General features: G+C 44.2%; 3 protein-coding genes across 5 annotated transcripts; 2 read left to right on the top strand and 1 right to left on the bottom strand.

Moving 5' to 3' along the window:
* Positions 1 to 1,565: 1,565 nt before the first annotated feature.
* Positions 1,566 to 11,582, bottom strand: LOC113127054 (probable ribonuclease ZC3H12C). 2 transcript variants are annotated; one of them, XM_026301235.1, is made up of 6 exons: positions 11,486 to 11,582; positions 4,685 to 5,568; positions 4,366 to 4,505; positions 4,030 to 4,264; positions 3,612 to 3,718; positions 1,566 to 3,411 (listed from the first exon to the last, which is right to left on the bottom strand). In XM_026301235.1, the coding sequence occupies exons 2-6, from the start codon at positions 5,497 to 5,499 to the stop codon at positions 1,799 to 1,801; spliced, it is 2,910 nt and encodes a 969-aa protein (XP_026157020.1). In that variant the 5' UTR covers positions 5,500 to 5,568; positions 11,486 to 11,582; the 3' UTR covers positions 1,566 to 1,798. The 2 variants fall into 2 exon arrangements, with proteins under 2 accessions (XP_026157020.1, XP_026157022.1); XM_026301237.1 differs by having other exon boundaries at positions 11,426 to 11,571.
* Positions 11,583 to 12,290: 708 nt separating this feature from the next.
* Positions 12,291 to 14,416, top strand: rpl31 (ribosomal protein L31). 2 transcript variants are annotated; one of them, XM_026301752.1, is made up of 5 exons: positions 12,291 to 12,348; positions 12,757 to 12,860; positions 13,095 to 13,220; positions 14,143 to 14,255; positions 14,345 to 14,416. In XM_026301752.1, the coding sequence occupies exons 2-5, from the start codon at positions 12,757 to 12,759 to the stop codon at positions 14,374 to 14,376; spliced, it is 375 nt and encodes a 124-aa protein (XP_026157537.1). In that variant the 5' UTR covers positions 12,291 to 12,348; the 3' UTR covers positions 14,377 to 14,416. The 2 variants fall into 2 exon arrangements, with proteins under 2 accessions (XP_026157537.1, XP_026157536.1); XM_026301751.1 differs by lacking the exon at positions 12,291 to 12,348 and having other exon boundaries at positions 12,742 to 12,860.
* Positions 14,417 to 15,052: 636 nt separating this feature from the next.
* On the top strand, positions 15,053 to 18,424 carry chst10 (carbohydrate sulfotransferase 10). Its single transcript, XM_026302244.1, has 6 exons — positions 15,053 to 15,151; positions 16,014 to 16,168; positions 16,242 to 16,351; positions 16,476 to 16,701; positions 16,896 to 17,001; positions 17,138 to 18,424. The coding sequence occupies exons 2-6, from the start codon at positions 16,063 to 16,065 to the stop codon at positions 17,688 to 17,690; spliced, it is 1,101 nt and encodes a 366-aa protein (XP_026158029.1). The 5' UTR covers positions 15,053 to 15,151; positions 16,014 to 16,062; the 3' UTR covers positions 17,691 to 18,424.
* The last annotated feature ends 1,007 nt before the right edge of the window (positions 18,425 to 19,431 follow it).

The following is a 19,431-nucleotide window of genomic DNA, read 5'->3' as shown; positions in this document are numbered from 1 at the left end:
CTTTGTATTCTTTATGGTTCTTTAAAGACTTCAGCCAAAAACTGCTTTGTATATTTGCAAATACCTCAGGTAAAGCTTCACTGATGTGTTACAGTCATTCAAAATGGCCAGCACAGGATATGGGACTGAATAAGTATAAAACTTATTACACATGGTTGAGGTCTGTCCACTCAATTTGTGACTTACAGAAACAACAGCTAGATAATTGTGTATTAGCCTTAACCTTATGTCAAGCTAAACTTTCCAAAATAAAAAAGCTTAAAAAGGAATTGACCCCAACGTCTGCATGAAAAAGCAGACTACTTCACTTTCACTCTCAAGTGTATAATATACTACTCACACCATTTTTAACTGAGCTCTTGTAGAAAATAAGCCAGCTTCAAACCCAAAAAGCGCAGATATGGAAGTTGCAATACCTAAACATAGTAGGCAGACAACTGCTTATGTTTTGTATGTAATTTTCTCAAAGCTATTTCCACAAGATTAAAAGATGGAACATCTCGATTGGAACAGAACTGTTATCAATGCATTTCATCATTTAATACATCAAGAGAGTTTGATAGATCAAGTCCATGTACTGTATATAACATCAGCGACTTAGTTAATGATACAATTTGTATCAAACAAGGTTTTTCTCTGTCTAACGTGGATTCAGCTGAGATCTGCTACAGACAACAATATGTTCTGTTAGCCAAAAGCACAGCAGGGGAATCTGTTAAATATATTTACAATACATCTGTTTCATTTACTAATGTGGACCATTTGTTCCATCTGTAGCAGAAACCAGAGGTGACCCGAAATAAAGGGCCAGAGAGAGAGAGAGCGCGAGAGAGAAAGAGAGAGATGTCCCTTACTAAAACTAAGGTACACACGACAGGGTCACCCATCTCTACAGCTACAACTCTGACCAAAATACTGATGTCATCTCAAGACAACTGTCTTTCAGACACCTTTTTTTACCAGCATGAAAAAAAAAAACACTTAACAGCTGCACAACATACACGAAGAGATTGATACAATACACAGACCTTGGTCAAACAGTAGTTTGAAACAGTCGTGATAACTGGGGATTTGCCACATATATTAAAATCCCAGGAAAGTGACAGAAATGTTTGAATTCTTATCTGTGAGTGCACTTTCTAATTGGGGAGTACAAATTCCCGTCCCTCTGGTGCTACACAGGTGCAAGAAAGAAAATGTGCTATTTTCAAATACTGTTTGACTCATGCCCGAACGTAAGTACAGTGCATATCTGTTAAATATTCAGTCATAAAGATTGTGAAAAAAGAATCCTTTATATTGGTCATATTTAATGTATGTGATACCAACTAGTTTATGATTTGACTGTAAAACAAAAAAGTGCCTTTAGAATTAGATACAAAAGTCCTGTATGTGAAAGACACATATAATAAGACACTAAATAAATAAAAAAGACAACAAGTGTAGAACAATCGCCTCAACTTGCACTTCATGCCAAAGTTATAGATTTTGTCATGTGACTCCCCCTCTCCACACTGAAAGTTGATAAAATTGTGGCTGTGCAGTGGCTACAGGGGGATCTGGATTATCCTCAGCATTTTATATCCTTTTCAACATATGCATTGTCTCATTAAAAAGAAACAGCTCCCCTTGCAGACAATTAAAAAAGGATTTGAGTATTTCAAATTCCACTACACAAACCCAGTGTACTTTCAAGCACCGCAAATGCAAAATCCCATTAGCCTGCTTATGCTAACCACTCACACTTTGTTTTCTTAACTGTTTTCTAATTTGAGATTACATTTTCCTTTTCCATTCTTCAGTAGCCTGTTTGGGCTTTCTCTGCCAGGATGGCAGCTGCCAGCTCCTGGGGGTCTGTGATGTGGGGGCTTCTGGCCATCACCCGGCTCACCAGCTCTGAGGGAAAGATGTTACATAGGTTGACGTATACTTTCTCTCTCGCATCCCCATAGCGGCTGTGTGCAGGGGATTCTGGGTGCTGCGGCACGTAGGAGGGGGGTGCGTGGGTGGGCACTGGCAGGTGAGTGCTGTAAGGTGGGAGAGGAGCACTGGATGGGTGAGGCGGGTGACGAGAGTGTGCCAGAGGTGGTGGGTGATTTAGGTAATGTGTCTGGGAAGCGTGGAGAGCTAGATGTGAGGAGTGGTGGGGGGTGTAGCTGTCTTGGGCCCAGGGAGGGGTATGCCAGGAGGACTGGCGTGTCTCTGGCAGGCCCTGATAGGAAGATGACTCATAGCGTGACGGTGGCATTGGTGGTTGCCTGTAGTATGTGTCCCAGCTGGGCAAAGCTTTTGGTCGGAGTTGATGGCGCGATGTAGAGAGGTGTTCATACAAATGTGAGTCCGATACACTCTCCGTTCGTGTGGGGGCCAGGCAGTGGCCAAGAGGAGAGCCCGGGGGGTGAGAGTTGGACTGGGGCAGAGAGTGGTAGTCACCTGGACAGCTGGAGCGTGTAGCCAGCGGTTGGTGCTGGAGATGAGGGGGTAAGGGGTAGAGAGGGCGCTTCAGGGAGGCCTCTGCTGGAGGCTGATCATGAGAACAGCTCTGCCCACACGTCACATTCAGGTGGTAACTGTGCACACTAGTATTAGACGTGTGGCTGTGTTGGATGTTCGTGTAATCAGCAGGATGAAGGCCACAAAGCTCATGGTTTGATGCAGCATGGTGGGGATACAGGCAGCTATGGGGATTAGCAAAATGGATGCTGTCTTCCAGTAAGGTCTCTGCAGGGCAGCTGGGACACGGCCGCTCACTGTACGAGTCACAGCTGCTACTGCAACTCACGTTGCTTTCACTGCCGCATTCGGAGCCCGCTGAGCCCATCGAGCCTAGCCGCAGGTCTGTGTCGTTGGGGAAGCGACAGTCTGGACTCCGTCTGGAGGAGAGGCTCAGGCCAGAGTAGGCACGCGTTACTGAGTAGTAACTTACGTCTGGCGACTCACAGTGAGGGTAAAGGTCATGGCTGGGAGCTGGTAGGAGACCATGAGGAGTGGCTGCTCTGGACTGTTGGTCCTGAGGAAGGCTGAGGCCAGATGGAGGGCCTCCTGGGGCTGGGGACATGGTTATACTCCCACTGCCACTATTGCTACTAGAACTGCTACTGATGCTGCTGCCACCGCACAAGCTGTTCTTCTGGCTTTCCACTCTCCCTTTTGACAGCAGCTTCTCCTCAGCATCACTGTATGACAGAGCTCGGATACTGGGGTCTGACTGTCTCTTTGGGGCACCTTTTTTCGCCTCAATGCTGCCAGCTGGCACACTGTGGCTCTTCACCAGCCCAGTGTCCCCCTGGTTCTTTGTGGTGACACAGGTCTTGGCACTGGCACGCAGCTCGTCAGCCACAGCGCGCTGAGGCTGAGCACTTCTTTCTGGGTGGTAGTACTTACACTTATGGCCGTAGGTGCACTTCTTTCCTAAAGCAAAAAGAGGATTTTGTGGGAAATATATATTATATGATTGTATAGTAAGTAAGTAAAGGTTAAAATGATTCACACTGCTGATGAAATACACAGCTGACTGGGGCTAGTACATCATCAGTGAGGCTGAATAACTAACACTGGTGAAACACTGGTATATGTGCATTAAAGAAAAATTAGTGCACATGTTTTCTCACCATATGGGCAAGGCTGTTTCTTTTGCTCAGGCATGACAGGTTTTTTCCTCAGAAAGTTGTCCAGGCTGGGGCCATGACGGCCAAGAGGGTCATCTGGGGGCATGAATCTAAGGGATGACAAGATATTTACAGCACTATTTGTTAAAGAATAATGCTGCATGTTCTTTAGGTTACAGATCTCATTTCCAGTCTGAATGGAAATGTCTAAAGAAAATGGTAAAGTGGAGGCAGACAGAACGAAATGAGCTTTGATTCTTCGTCTAAACCCAAATGCTAAATATCAGCTGTCGTGACAACTGTGAATGAAATACAAAACGTTATTACTCAGTTTTGAAAATTATAGACAAGTCCCACAGTTCTTTTGACACCAAGCTGCCAAGATCTGTCATATTGACAAAACCCATCCACTCCCACTTACTTGTCATTGACAAAAGAATACATGAGCAGCCGCTCGTCAATGAACTTCTTCCACTCAGGCTTTTCATTAGCCAGGTCTCGGTAGTTGTCATTGGAAACAATTATGCCGTCTGACTCATAGGCCAGCTTGACAATAAAGCGATCGTCATAGCACACCACACGCCGACCTTGGACACGCCGTGAGGGAGTGAAGACCAAGATCTTTTCCTTCTCTAGTCGACGCAAGATCTCCTGATCTGTGGAGGAGGGAGACATGGCGAGGTTAGAGAATCATCACAGTTCGACAGTTTGATGTGCATTGACTGCATGTTTTTGTCAAACTGCCTCTTGCACTGACCTGTTATAGGGGCATCAGGGCGTGACTGTTCTTTTCTCCACGCCGGCACAAACACTGTGATGTTATGATGGCCCCGCTCCAGGAACCAATCTACAGCCAGCTGGATGCCCTGGCAGGAAAACACTTCCTTGTTGCCATGGCTACCAGGCAAAGCAAAGAGTCAGAAGGTGAGAGCAAATTAAGTTTTTGGGTTTTAATGTAGTTCAACAGAGCTATGAACACAAAATATGTGCATTTCAGCTGTGTGGTATCAGTTAAAGATATTTTACAGTGATTTAACTCCCTGCCTTTATTTTAACAGCTGAAACAGACTGCTCACCTCATGGCCACATTACTGCCGTCCACCACAATCGGCCGCAGATTGTCTTGGTCACTCAGAGAGTCTGAAGGTCCAGGTGAGTCTGACCTCTGGCCATCCAGCAAATCAGAACAACCGCAAGACGAAGAGGAAGATGAAGATGATGAGGTAGAGGCTAATGATCCAGCTGGCTGATCACTGTCTGACTTTGTGCCCAGTTTGACCAACTCTCCCAGTATGTCATTGATGAGGGTGTCGGGGCCCAGCTTGAACAGCACCAATCGAACTGTCTCCTCAGAGTAGCCCAGCTTCAGAGCAAACTCCAGTTTAGTCTGGTAGTCCTTCTCACCAGCCTTGGGAGTTTGCTCTGATGTGGAGGGAACAGAAGGTGGCTCGGCCAGGTGCCTGCATGGGGAGCTGGCTGGGGACTGGGCAGGAGTGTCATGTTCAAGTTCTGATGAAATTTCAGATGGGAGCTCAGGAGGGCCCTCAGTGCCTAAGTCCACACACTGGGTCCGGCAAAGCAGCTGGTGGGTGTTCTTGCTGTGAACTGACCCTCCTTCTCCTCCATCAGGATAAGGGCCAGCAGTGATGGTAGAGGTGGAAGACGCCACTGGCTCGCACCCTGCATCGGACCTGCCGCTATCAACCACAGCCAGCGGAGGGGATTTGGCGGTACTGCTGTTACTGGAGCTCTCCCCCTGCTCCTCCATAGCAGGGGGCCCGTCAGCACCACCAGCCTGCCGGTCAGCCCCTGCTACGTGGAGATACTCCAAGTCCAGCCCCAGGTCAAAGATGTGGTCTGCACCTGCCTCCACATGGTCCTTCTGGCCCATGGATGTGTCACAGACATCCAGCACACCGGGCTGACTGCTGCCCTCTCACAAAGCTCGACTCATTGGTTCCTAAGGAAAGAGAGAAAAGAGGATGGCGTGAGTAAATGTGGGCATCGTGCTTTGTATCGGGCCCTAAAACTTATTTAGATCAGTGAAGGAGAGTAACAGGATACATGAAAATACGCTGACGAAACTGGGATCTTTGACTTTTCTGTCCTAGCTAAACAATGGTACTCAAAGGCCAATCTGTTGCCCATATATGATGAAATCACATTTATGTGACGCCCCCAAGGAAACTGGGTAAATCCCTACTTAAACAAATATTTGGGTGATCTAAAGATTGTGTCTGTTACAAAACCAACTAAAATGCATGGGAAGTTATTTGCAAAGTATCTGCATTGAGGGTAATCTGATGCTTCACCTTTATTTTCCTAGGGCTTTTTTAACCGTAGCCACCCTAACACTGTAGAGCTCTGAACTGGCTCTGACTGGCAGTTTCAGACAGTTGGGGGACTCGACTGAAGCGCAGACTGGCTGACACAAAGAACCGATGGGGCCTCTCACTCTAATTAATGGACTCCCGCGTTTTTCTAGTCTGGCCACACCACAGCACATTACTATAAGGAGGGACAGGGGGTGAACTGTTTAACAAAAAAAGACACCAAGCCGTTAGCGATGGGGCCAACGGACCCTCCCCCCTCACATTCTATCTGGTAATTAAGGTCCATATGCTTCTTACTACTGGGGTGGTGGAGTCAAAAAACACTAGGAGTCAGAGCCAACCATCATTTCGCACTTAAGCTTCACAGACATGGGATCTAGTCTGATTGCTGTCAAAGACAGAGCTGCATAGAAATTATAGGGACGACTTCAGAAAGTTGATCTGACAACATGACACTGACACTGGCTGGTCAGTTAGCAGTTTATTCAGTACACCACCCTAAAACTAATCCAACAGGCCTCCTCCATGAAGGTCATAAAATGCTGATTTAACTCTGATCATTTTGGAAGTTGTAGTTCGTGCTGCATTACACAGTAAGGTGTTTCTGCTATTTATCCTAACCTCAGTGATATGAATACAGTAAAGACATCTGTCAGTATAATGCAATAGAGATAACCAGCATCAGAGACGAAAGCTTCTTTCATCAAACTCTGAGCATTAGGGAGGATTTATTGCAGGATTGTTTTATTGGGCTGAATTCATCTCAGCTAGCTCTGCCTAATAAAGTGCAACCTGAGTGTATGTTAACCCCTGGAAACAAAATTAAAAGGTGTGAAAATTTAGGGCTTGTTAATGTCAGTAAACATAAAGTCTTTCTATCTATAGCAAAACTAACTCGAACCCATGTTATCTGGACAGAACAGATGATGAAAAGGGAAGTGAAGGGACTTGACGCTGCAGGGTGAGATGAGGGAGAGGATGGGGGGGCAGGGTGGAGCCAGTCCGCATTTTATGAAAAAAGGCTGCCTAGCAACATGACTGAGCTACTGTTGCTAAGCTACAGCTGTTGAAAGCATTCTCCCATCTAAATGCCAAGACAGAGGCTGCGGCGTTCAGTCAGTGACCCACCTTCCACACACCACAAAAAGACCTGGTGTGGGGGACGGAGGGGCTTAAGTGTGGCTCACTGAAAACCCACCCAATACAACAACGGACCTGCAGAAGTGATGAGGACTGGGACCTTGGCATCGACCACCGTGGGCGTGGATGGTAGCCATGCACACACATACACAATGCCTTCCTCACTAAATGACTCATACTGCTGTGGAGAGAATGGGGCTGCTGGGAACGTTTCATGTGTGCTCTACTCTGTTGATGGTCTAAAGTGACGAATCCAGTTAAGTTTCTCTTGACATCATCCGACCTAAAGCACAAGCTGCACATCGATGGTCCGCAGACATACCAGAAAAAGACAGAAAATCATGTTGATATTCTTCACTGCAGAGAACTGAATTAAGTATTGTTTTGGAATCAATATTAAAATTCACATCATATTGGCATTAATACCAAAGACTAAACAAAGACTGCACAGATTTACTGTTTTTAACGATTTGGTGAAAAAAACATGACATTATTGTAAACTGACTTTGACCTTGTGTGGATTTACTGAGGGTTCAGAATTTCACCTACCTGCTTTAGACCAGATATAGCTACTGTATCACTGTTTCATATTCTCAACAAATCTGATCACAATCTGAACAATGTTCATGTCACCGTTAACTCCTGCTGATTGTGTGTCTTTCAGGGTGTTAGAAAGTCATCTAGTTGTGTCCCAGCTGCACAGAAAAGTGCATTCAGTGCACAGTGGAATTCTCAAATCAGGCTGTGTCTTAACGGACCAACGGCAGAGCAGCCTCATCACACCACCTCCAGACCTCCAGGCTGAGTGGGTGCATCCTGAAAACATCAGCCGGCCCGTTCCCACACACAGCAGCACTGTGCTTTGATGGAGTCAGTAATGAATATGTAAGACAGCCCTTACAGCGCTCTGTGTGTGGGAGCTTTGTATAATGTGCACAGTGGGTGAGAGATGGGGTGAAAGGGGGGTGCAGGGGTTGTGGAGGACTAGAGGGGGGTATGTGGCAGTATGTCGCTGCATGCCTGTCAATTTTACTGTAAAATGACTGTAAATAAAGGGGCTTTCAGAATTATCACCCAGGTCCATTTCTTTTTACGTTAAATAGACAAGTTCTACTTCAAAACAATCATGAGGTCAGTTTCCAAAGGACCTTTTGAGGGTTCGGACTCGGTTTTGGGGCCCAGAGTAGAACCAGGTTCAGGTTAGGTTTTGGATAAGGGCTAATGGTTGAAGTGTTCTCACAAGTACAGGAAGACGAACGTGCGTGTTGAATGCTAGTGTTTCCCCGCCAGCAGCAAGGCAACAGATGTCTGCTGAGCAGTACTCGCAACTGGTGTCTCCCCTTCTCGCACACACACACACACACACACACAGACACACACACCCTGTCTCCACACAGACACCAGAGTAAGAAAGACGCAGCAGGACAGTTAGTGCCACACACTGAGGACACACAGTGACCTGTTAAAGCTTCATGCACACACACTTCCAGCTAAAGCGCTTTTTGCTTTTTTTCAGACTCATGTGCCCCAGATTAAAAGACCACTTTCTGTTACCGTTGGGGTAAGTTTCATATCAACAGTGAAACAGTGAACACTGAATTTCACACAACTGCCAGTGTAACAGCTGCAGACTTAACCAAAGCTTTGGCAGGTGCTTTACAGTCTCTTATGACTCAGGGCTACACAGCAAGAATTTTTGTAATGTAGTAAAGTGACGGTCACCACTGGGCCCTGTGCTCCAGGTCACATTCAGCCTGCAAGTTACATTTCTTGTCTACAATATCACTATCAGACAAATAGGTATACAGAGAATGTGTTAACTATGCTGAGTTGAGGCTGGTTGTGTCTATATTTAAGTGCATTTGGTAATTTAGGTCACATTAATTATGTATTTTAGCAATGTCAGCAGAAAAGTGCTGAAGCAACCCAGCTGGTTGTGAAGGAACAACCTGTCATGCAGGTAACAGCACTGTAGTCTGGGCGTCTTGCATCGTCTCAGTGCTATTTTAGTATCAGTTGGTAAAAAAGAGGATATTTTTAATATATCAGTAAAAGAGTAGTAAAACAGTAGGGACTCCCACTCTCATCACACTTACCAGATCATGAAAAAAAAAAAAACCAAAATCAACAAAAGTGCATTAGCTCATGTTCGTATGTATAAAAAAAACACACACACACTCAAAAACTAGAGAAAAATCAAGTCCCAAAGTTCCCAAAGCAGCTACATCCGCGTTTGATGTTTGTCTTTGCTGCAGGTAAAGCACCGAGCATCCAACTGCAGCCAGACGCCTCAGTCCTCAGTGTGAGCGGCCACCAGAGCTGAGTTCCTCCTACAGAAGCAGACAAGTTGGACAATGAGTGGCAGAACAGATGGACCAACAATGTCTGCCATTCCCTCATTTAGAGTGTCTGCTTTTCCACCAATCACAGCGCGGCGGGCTTACAATGAGGCTCAGAGACAGGGGGAGTGGCTGTGGGCAAATGCCTGCAACACCCAGTTACCCCAAGGCACGCGTACTCAACATGCACATGCACACACACACACACACACACCTCAGCTCGAGCTGAAAGGGCTTCCCCTGTGTGGCCGATGAATCAACGAGGGGTGGGCGGCTGAACAATAGAGCTACACAATGGGGGGCTGGGGAGGGCAGCTGCAGTGTGAGGGCTGGTGCTATTACATCCCAGGGCAGCAATGGTGAACACCTGGCTACAGAGCGCCACAGTCACTCTCCTCTCTTTGTGTCGAGCTGGGGGGATGGTGGTGGTAGCGGAGGGAGTTGAAACAGAAAGAAAGGACCAAGGCTGGCTGAAAGACTAGTGTAGCCTTTAAGAGAGTGCAAGAGGAAAGAGGAGAGTGTGGCGGTGCTGAGAGGGGAAAAAGGATGAGTGTGGGGGGTGAGGGACATCAAAAAGTTTTATGACCCAATGAGTATGAGGAGGGGACCTGTTCCTCATTGTTGCGGCACACTTAGGGCAGATGACTCGGAAACACAAATCTTTTCCTTTCTGTCTTCTATGTGACTGTAAAGCTTGTGCACCAATGTTAATAAATAATCACATCTAAAATGAAAGCATGTTGGGACTTTGAGAGTTCACACTGGATGCATCATGACAGAAACACAGAATAACAATATGAAAACTGGGTAACTGAATTTTTTTTCTATTAAACAAAACTGCAACGTGTTTCCCTGATTTCAGCATCTCTAATGTCAGAGGTTGTGTCTTTTGCAAGTTTAAATCATTGTAAATTGAATTAGGACTTTCAGACTCTCCATTATCAATAATCATTTTCTCAATTCATTAACCAGACTGAGGCAACATAACTGCAGATACTCCACCAATGAACTAACAACCTCTAAATAGCTACGGTCTGATCCTTGTTGTACACAGGTTCAACAAGAAAACAACTGCCTGATAAATAGGAATATGTTGAGTAAGCCTGGTGTCAGATATGGGCGATGAGTGATACAGCAGCTGACCAACAGCTCCACACACACAGACACACACACAAGAGCACTCTGGAGACCATCTGTCTGAGCAAACAGGTGTGTGCTGCTCCAAACAACAGTATGACTCCCCAGACATAACTGAATGCACATAAAAGCTGCAACTCATGATCATGTTTGGATGTTTGCTCAAAAATGACCTTAATCATTAGTCAAGTATCAAACCAGTATATTCTTCTGTTATAGATCCATCTGGCAAGTTAAAGCAAATACTAACTGGCCCAGGTCCACAGAAGGCAACAGGAGACTTTCTGCCACGGTGACCTCTTCGACCCCTTGCATTTCCCCCAGCACTGAAAACACCCAGTATGGATCAGGTTATGAAGGCATCACACTAATCACCAGCTCAGTGTGCCTTTCAAATCAGGACTCATACCGTGGAAAACGGAACAGATGATGCTTTTATGTAGAGCCACCACTCAATGTACCCTCAGACCTGAGGTGTGACTGCTATGTGGACTGATAAAACTCTGTAAAAACACTGTAATTACCTGCAGATACAGGAGGAGTTATATGATTTATTTAAAACATACGCAGAAGAAGACCAGACTGGTGGAAAACACTGTCACTGACTCGGAATTCACCAAAGAAACAACAACTAGTGGAGGCGTGTTATGCTCAGGCCTCCTTCACTCCAGAGCACCCACACTGCTCTCATCTCAAACCATTAATCACCTGGATCTCCAGTCACAAAGGTGGGAAACATAGCGACACCTCCCCCAGCCTGTTGAATGAGCTACATACACAAACTATCGTGGATGATCGCGCAGGGGCGTGCACGGTCACTGCAAACCAACACCGTCACGACCTCCCTCCCTGCAGCTTTCCCCCGCACCTGCCCGCCTGCTTCCCAGCTCACAGGTCCACCTGGCTGACGCTGCATGCAGGTATTCACCTGTTCTGGAGCCGCACGTTTAGCTTTCGGCCAAAATGAGCAAATATTCCCATCGCATACTGGAGACGCAAAACATCCGGCCAGATTGCAGCGTGACCCAGCCGAACTGCGTCAAGCTGACGAGCGTGGCCAGGTGACTTCCGGTCTGACGGGGTTTTCAAAATACAAGTGTGTGGATAATTAGAATTTGAAGCAGTTACCCGACAAATAAACCTATATTGAGGGAAAACAGACGTGTTGACTCCCTTTCGGTTCATTTCCTATTTGAAAGCTTTCCAAATCTTTATAATAATTTGATGTAATGCCTGTTAAACCAGTTCGTTGGGCATAAACAGGAAACTAAATGATGCAGAAATAATGTTAACTTTATTAAAGCCTTGTTTGAAGTGGGATGGGCTGCAAGGTGCACAACGACGCCATCATATGGTGAAAATAAGTGATTACATTTATCTGTGACGTTTAAATTACGACTGAACACCCCTTTTTATATTAAAATATCATGAATTCGATCATTAATACTGGTGGAATGTATTTATTTAGACAGAATTAAGTGAGCAAATACATTTATGAATTTTAAATAGATTTCCCGCTATTTAAGAAAGTTTTTGAAAGGTGAAACTAATTTTAACTTTTTAAAAATATTTAGATTTTTCAGGTTTTCCCCCCATTTATCGTTTTTTTTCCATAATGTATTAAATAATTGAGCTTCAAAAAACACATGGACCATTGAATTAACAACACTAGGATACTTCATTTTTACAGTTGTTGCTGACGGACACTATACCGAACGGACTAGTTCCCTTTACCCACAATTCTCGGCTTTCGGTCCGTCCTTCCGACTTCCGCCTCAACTACGAGTCGATGTGAGTATTTTCTTCGGAAAATGTCTTTGTAAAATCTAACGCCATCCTGTCGTGTTAAAGCTGCATCACGTCACATATCAATCATAAACGTGCACATTGTCGTTTCGTTGTGTTTTGTTGTGGTGTTTTGAGGCGGTTGAACGTTCTGAAATATGTTAAAAAGCGGCCAATAGTAGCGCTTCGACTGACTTAGCCGGAGTGGCTCCTAGCTGCCATTGTGACTCCAGAAATGTGTGATACTGATTTAAATATTCACTGAACTGGTACTAGTTGGTTATTTTAACACAGGTGCTGTTTAGCGTAGTTAATGTATAGCGTCAGTGCAGCATTGTTACAACGTTAGATGCTTTTATAGCTAATGTGTAATTCAAGCTAAGTGTCTAAAACAGTAAAATGTGTTGTTTACAGATGGCCCCAACCAAGAAAGGAGAGAAGAAAAAGGGGCGTTCAGCCATCAACGAGGTGGTGACCAGAGAGTACACCATCAATATCCACAAGCGCATCCATGGAGTGTGAGTACTGCAAGTGCATGATCGGGATATTGGAGTTTTCCACTGAAGTGACTGCTTGAAACTTATTTTTTTAACTTATTTTCAGTAATGAACTGTGACAAAGAGCCTTTTTGTACATTATTTATCCTATAAAGTGTTAAAATGTGTTTTACATGCCCATAACATAACTAAAACTGTATCTGCAAAACTGACTCCAGCAAATGTTGAGAAAGGATTGCTATTCCCTTCTTGCAGGGGGTTCAAGAAGAGGGCTCCACGTGCCATCAAGGAGATCCGCAAGTTTGCTGTGAAGGAAATGGGAACTCCTGATGTGCGCATTGACACTCGTCTAAACAAGGCAGTGTGGAGCAAGGGTGTCAGGTGAGAAGTTGTGCTGTTAATGATTGTATCTCAGGAAAAACACACTACGGGCCTGGTTAAGAATAAGATCTGTGCTAGAACTCCTGTGTTTTATTCTTTAAACAACCTTAAGTAGTGATGTCATAATATAGTAGTAGTGGATTTTTTGGACACCGCGAGATTTTGTTCACAATGTAACCTGCAGGTTAAAGCAATTAGACTGCTACCAGCTTCAGTTTACAAAGTGTTTTATGTCTGTTCCACATATAGTTCCAATGAGACGTCTAAGAAATTTCAGCACCAAATTGTACAACTTAAGACAAAACATAACATTGAACCAAGCAAATTACAAATCTTTGCGTAGATGTCATCTCAGTTTAGTTCTGTTTTCAGCAGTTTGCTTTCATGGACTTATGGTCAGATCTGTAGAAACTTCACATAGTCTAACAAGTCAAACCTAGTAATGAGCCTTTTGCTTCTCTGGCAGACTGCAGCATCTGAGGAATGCCAGATCATTCTGCCTATATTGGATTACATTTTCAATGCCTCAGGCTGAAATTAGGATAAACTTTCCAGAACATAGGTTTTTACCTTTCTCTGCATCTGAATAGGTTTTAACTACCATAAGGTGGGGCATTGTGTTTGCAGTCTGTGGTACACAGGTATGGTTAGTGTAAAAATGTTTTGCATGTCAGAAGGTCTTAAATGTTTGGAAGAGCTCAAAAATCAACATAGCTGTCTTCAAAAAGGAAGGATTTTGTTAGACAAGTCTTTTTTTTTCATCTTGTTTATTATATGTGGAAACCTACTTGGCAGTAAACCTGACTCTTACTCTGATATAGGGACCATCACACATTGTTGGCCAATGGAACAGCTGCAGCAGCGTATTGAATAGCTTGTATTTAATGAGAGTGATAACTATCACCTTGCTTATGTTGTGCAGGAACGTGCCGTACAGGATACGCGTACGGCTGTCCAGGAAACGCAATGAGGACGAGGACTCCCCCAACAAACTGTACACCCTGGTCACATACGTTCCTGTCACCACATGCAAAGGTAAACATGGCACTGACATTGTCATTCTGTTCATGAAGCAATAAAGACATCATTTAATTTGACCCCCCACTTTTTTTTTTCCTTGACAGGTCTGCAGACAGTCAATGTTGATGAAAACTAAATTTGTCCCCTCTACGAGTGGAATAAATGGAATAAAAGGAGCTCTTGTGTTTTCATTATTTCTATTTTGTGCTTAACTGAATGTTTCATTTTGAAATGTCTTAGATTAAGAGTTATGGTTTTATTATGACAGGAGAGTGAGAAACACAATCCGAGTAGTTACACCTTTAAAAATGCTCATGAATGTCAAAACCTCTTGCCTTTTATAGTTTACAGTAGTATGTTTTATGGAGACAGTACTCTTTTTAAAGCAGAGGTACATTGAGTTTTAATGCCTTTTCTTTAACAGTGAAGAGTAAAGAGTTACACTGAATGTGCTGGCTGAGAATAGTAAAGGTTACTGAGTGGACTGCATGTACTTCTTTATTAAAGGGAAGCGGAATGTACAAGTGCTATTGCAGTGTTTTTGGAAAGTGCAGGCTTGTAATGATCAGTGTGACCAAATCGTAGCTTCTATAAATAAGATGAATAGCTTATTTATTTAAAGTATTTTGGGTAGAAACTGTAAAGTACATACAATGTTAAAAAGGATTTAAAGGAGGCAAAGTTCCTATAAGTCGATGCTTGCCCATATTCCAGTCAATGGGTGGCGCTAACGCTTGACGTTCATACCGCCTTTACAACAGAAGAAGAAGAAGAACCCTGCGTTTCCACCAGGCCGCCACTAGAGGGAGCTCCTTGTTTTAGAGCAGGCTGGACCATTAGACGCTATGGCATCGTCCAACATCGTCTCCACAGTTTGTGCAGCTGTGAAGTAGCTTCAGGTCAACACGAAGGTAGGACCCAAGGGTGTTCTGGTGACATCCTGACTTAACCCCACTGGGAAAGCCACACCTATCTGTGCGGGGCTGCTGGTTGTCTTAGTAACGGACTAACGGTAATTAGCTTAGCCTAGCCTAAATACAGTTAGCGATAGTTAGCTGTGTTTGGAGGCTAACGCTAATCGCTAGTTTCTCTCTGTCAAACATGAGTCCATCGAGGAGACGCCAGTGGTTGATAACACTCTGATGAACTTTCAGTTTGTGTGTGTGTCGTTTTTAATTGACGATATAAGGGTTGACAAGGTCCTCCAGAGGTTCAGACTGAGATTATCGCTGTTATTTCACCAGCGGCCCTGCCCACACACCATGAAAACACATTTAACATCTAACTGACCAGCAGATCTTCAAAAACACACAAATATTTATTTCTATGAATGTATTTCACATCAGAACCGAACCGAACCCCCACACTGTCATACTGTGGGGACCAGAGCCAGTTACCCCATCGTGTAACTAAATTAGTAGTTCCCAGCTTCAGTCCTTTAAAGTCCCTGCCTTACCCAGTGCCGACCACCTGGATCAGGTGTGTTCAGCCAATCAGCAGCTGGAAGATACCATCTCAGGTGAGGGTGGAACTGGTCCACTCAACATCTGTGGTGTAAACAGTGAAGTGGTGCCAGCCTACAAGTATCTAGGTGTGCACCTGGACAGTAAATGGGATTGGTCACTGTGTTGGGACTCGGAGGTATGACGTGAGAGCGTGAACTGTCTGAATTGGATGACTCTCACGGTGAATGCGTGAGACTTGGTAGCCTTGTGATGGTAAGCTATGGGTAACCAGTGAAGTCCAGTGAAGGGAGCTGCTGTGTCTGTCCAGGTCCAGGTCCAGGTGGGGTCCCGCTCAATGTTTCCATGGCCTTCGGCTGATGTGCGAAGAGATGCGGCACCACTGGCTGCTCCTTGGGGCGTGCGGCTGGGTGCTGCTCATCCTGATGTTTGTCAGCAAGTTTATCAGCTTCCGAGCTGTGGATGGTAAGCTACTGTTTATTGTGTTGATCACTTCAGGGATAAAAGTGATCAGCCCACTTTCATATGTTACTTTCAGACTATGGAGAGAGACTTGGTGGTCAGAGTTGGACAATGCCAGGCACCAAGGGGGTTAAACCTGTCCCTGTTTCCAGAACAGAAAATCCTGTTCAGAGGCCGTCAGATCAGGTGACTACTACAGCTGATTATTAATTGTACTGCCACTGACTGTATTCATTAAAAAACTCACCTTTTTTCTTTGCCATCATACTAAAGACAAAACTGTTAGTCAGACTGTGTTTGTGTGTCTCAGCCCCCAGTTGGACCTACAGTAGCAGAATGGGAGTTAGTCGCAGACAGGAGAATCAAACTGTTGTCCACTGTATGTGAGAACAGCAGCCTCAGGAATTTGACTCACATCTCTATCAACAAGTTTGTCCTGGACCGCATCTTTGTCTGCGACAAACACAAGATCCTGTTCTGCCAGACACCTAAAGTGGGCAACACACAATGGAAGAAGGTCCTCATTGTGCTCAATGGTAAGCATGGGCTGGATCAAGGTGATAATGCACATACTTACTATTGTAATGATCAGGAATGACTGGTAAGTACCAGTTGTGATTTTATACACAAAGGGGTACAGCACAACTGTATTGGAAATGAAATGACACTTGTGGCTGGAGGTCTGTTTATTTAATTAAATGAAGTCGTTCATATATGTTGCTGTTGGCAGGAGCATTCTCCACTGTGGAGGAAATCCCAGAAAACCTCGTTCATGACCATGAGAAAAATGGCCTGCCCCGTCTTTCATCATTCATGCCACAGGAAATAACTCACAGGTTAGTTTGCAGTTACTGTAATTTAAAAAGGCCAATAAGAGTTCAGATATGCTTATCTACTGTGAAAAATGAATTAGTAAAGTAGAAAAGCATCCTTAACAGATTCTTACAACTGAATCCTTATGTTCCTCAATAGATTAAACACCTACTTTAAGTTTCTCATCGTGAGAGATCCATTTGAGCGCCTGATTTCTGCATTTAAAGACAAGTTTGTGAAAAACCCACGTTTCGAGCCGTGGTACAAGCATGACATTGCTCCAGCCATCATTCGTAAGTATCGCAAGAGCCACCGGAACAATGACCTCACCGCCTCTGGCCTGCACTTTGAGGACTTTGTGCGTTATTTGGGTGACGCAGAAGGTCGTCGGCGTATGGATCGGCAGTTTGGTGAGCATGTTATTCACTGGGTGACTTATGCAGAGCTGTGCGCACCATGTGAAATACGCTATAGTGTGGTTGGCCACCATGAAACACTGGAGCAAGATGCCCCTTACATCCTCAAAGCAGCAGGCATCGACCAGCTGGTGTCCTACCCAGCCATTCCTCCAGGCATCACTCGCTACAACAGGACCAAGGTGGAGCACTACTTCTCAGGCATCAGCAAGCGTGACATTCGACGTCTCTACGCACGTTACCAGGGTGACTTTCATCTGTTTGGATACCCAGAACCAGACTTTCTGCTCAACTAAAATGATTAACACTGACTAAAGGACACTTTCAAATAAAATACTCTCATCTTTAGTTTACTGAGACAGTTGTATCATAGATGCGTGTGCACAGAACTGGCAGGTTGCTGGCTGTATTTGCAATGACTAACAAGTGCTGCCTAATTTTTGTATATTTATATAACTGTCTATGGGGAGAGGAGAATCTGGCTGTTGGCAAACCTCAAGTGTCACAACAGTGAAGAGAAGGAAAGAAGGAATTTGCTTTTCTTGTGAAAAAATGGTTAACAGGATGTTGAATTACAGGCACAGGACAAATAGAGAACACATTTCCTATTTTATATTTAATGTTTATGACTGAATTATCCTCATGTGTCTGTAATGCTATCACAGCATCACAAAATGAACTTTCACAATGAAACAAAGACCTTGGTTGTACCGTGATGTAGCCATTGTTCTGGTTGTCCTGCCTTTTTGACATTTGTTCAGCTGCAAATGGCGGAGACGTTTAAAGATGGCACTGGATTTTAAAGGGTCATTTTTCTATCAGAAATGTCCTGTGTAAATGTTCTTAACATGACTTGCAACTCAACATTTGTATTAAATGTTATTTATAATATTATTAACCTGCTGACTAGTGGCACAAATGGGGTGTAAGACAGTACTGCCTACTGCAGCCACCTGGTTAAAGATGATTGTAATACAAGGAAAAAACTAGTTAGTAATAAAGTTCTGCAGAGTAATGAAGTGAAACAAAACCAACATGGTCTTTCTTTGCTGCGTTCACAGTCTTCAGGTTGTTCTGCCCACTTACTGCATATTCTCTAAAAAAGTTTCTTTAAATGACAGAACACTGACATTTTGATTCTGCTGAGGAAATACATGAAGTAATACATGTGGTCCAGTACCGTTACTTTTTGTATTTTAATCAAAGCACTGCTTCAAGTTCTCCTAAAATGTCTTTGTTACTGCAGTAGTGTCAAATATCCACAAGATGGCAGTAAAGCACTTCAGAGTAGCTCAGTGTGAGACTATAAACCTGGTGAACCCTTGGACTAAAGTTCACTGCACAGAGCAGTTGAATTGAGATTGAACCATAGGAATAAGAACAAATCACTGACTTCATATCCACTTATTGGCAGTGGCCAGTAGGAAGGGGACAAGGTTTGCATTATGATTATCAAACCAGACTTGCAAAAGGACTGAAGTTGATTTACAGAGCTTAACTAATGACACTCAGGTTTGTGCGAGCATGCTGTGTATAGCATTTGAGCCTCCCCACCGCCAGGTTACTCACTCTCATCCTGTCTGACTGGTTCGTCCTGTCCTGCTTTGAATGGTGAAGTTTGTTTATCCAACACAGTAGCTTTGTCTGTTTGACCGTTTCAATCAGGAGATGTGATAAATAACAAAAACCCTGGAAACGACCATTCTCCTGTGTTCCTGTTGACATACTGGCCTCTATTTGGACCTGTTAGTGAACTGTCTGAAAGGACAGGGTGTACAATACTGTGTTTAACACCAAAATACTCATAACTACACATGACTTGAAAGCACACTATACTTTATCCTAGTCTATAGCTACACACAGTTTCCAAGAGTTATGGAAAAACAGTGAAGAGCTGTTAGTCTAGACTGCTGGCTTTTATGAATCCAGTAGGTTTGTCCTGTACATTGATCTGTTGTGTCAGACAGCTGTATTGGTATAAATCACTGATGTTCAGACACATCTGTATTTCCACATTAGACAACACTAACACACACA

Source organism: Mastacembelus armatus, chromosome 2 (genome assembly GCF_900324485.2).
Source record: "Mastacembelus armatus chromosome 2, fMasArm1.2, whole genome shotgun sequence".
Taxonomy (NCBI): Eukaryota; Metazoa; Chordata; class Actinopteri; order Synbranchiformes; family Mastacembelidae; genus Mastacembelus; species Mastacembelus armatus.
The sequence above is the reverse complement of the archived record's forward strand: the minus strand, read 5'-3'. Positions and strand labels throughout refer to the sequence as shown.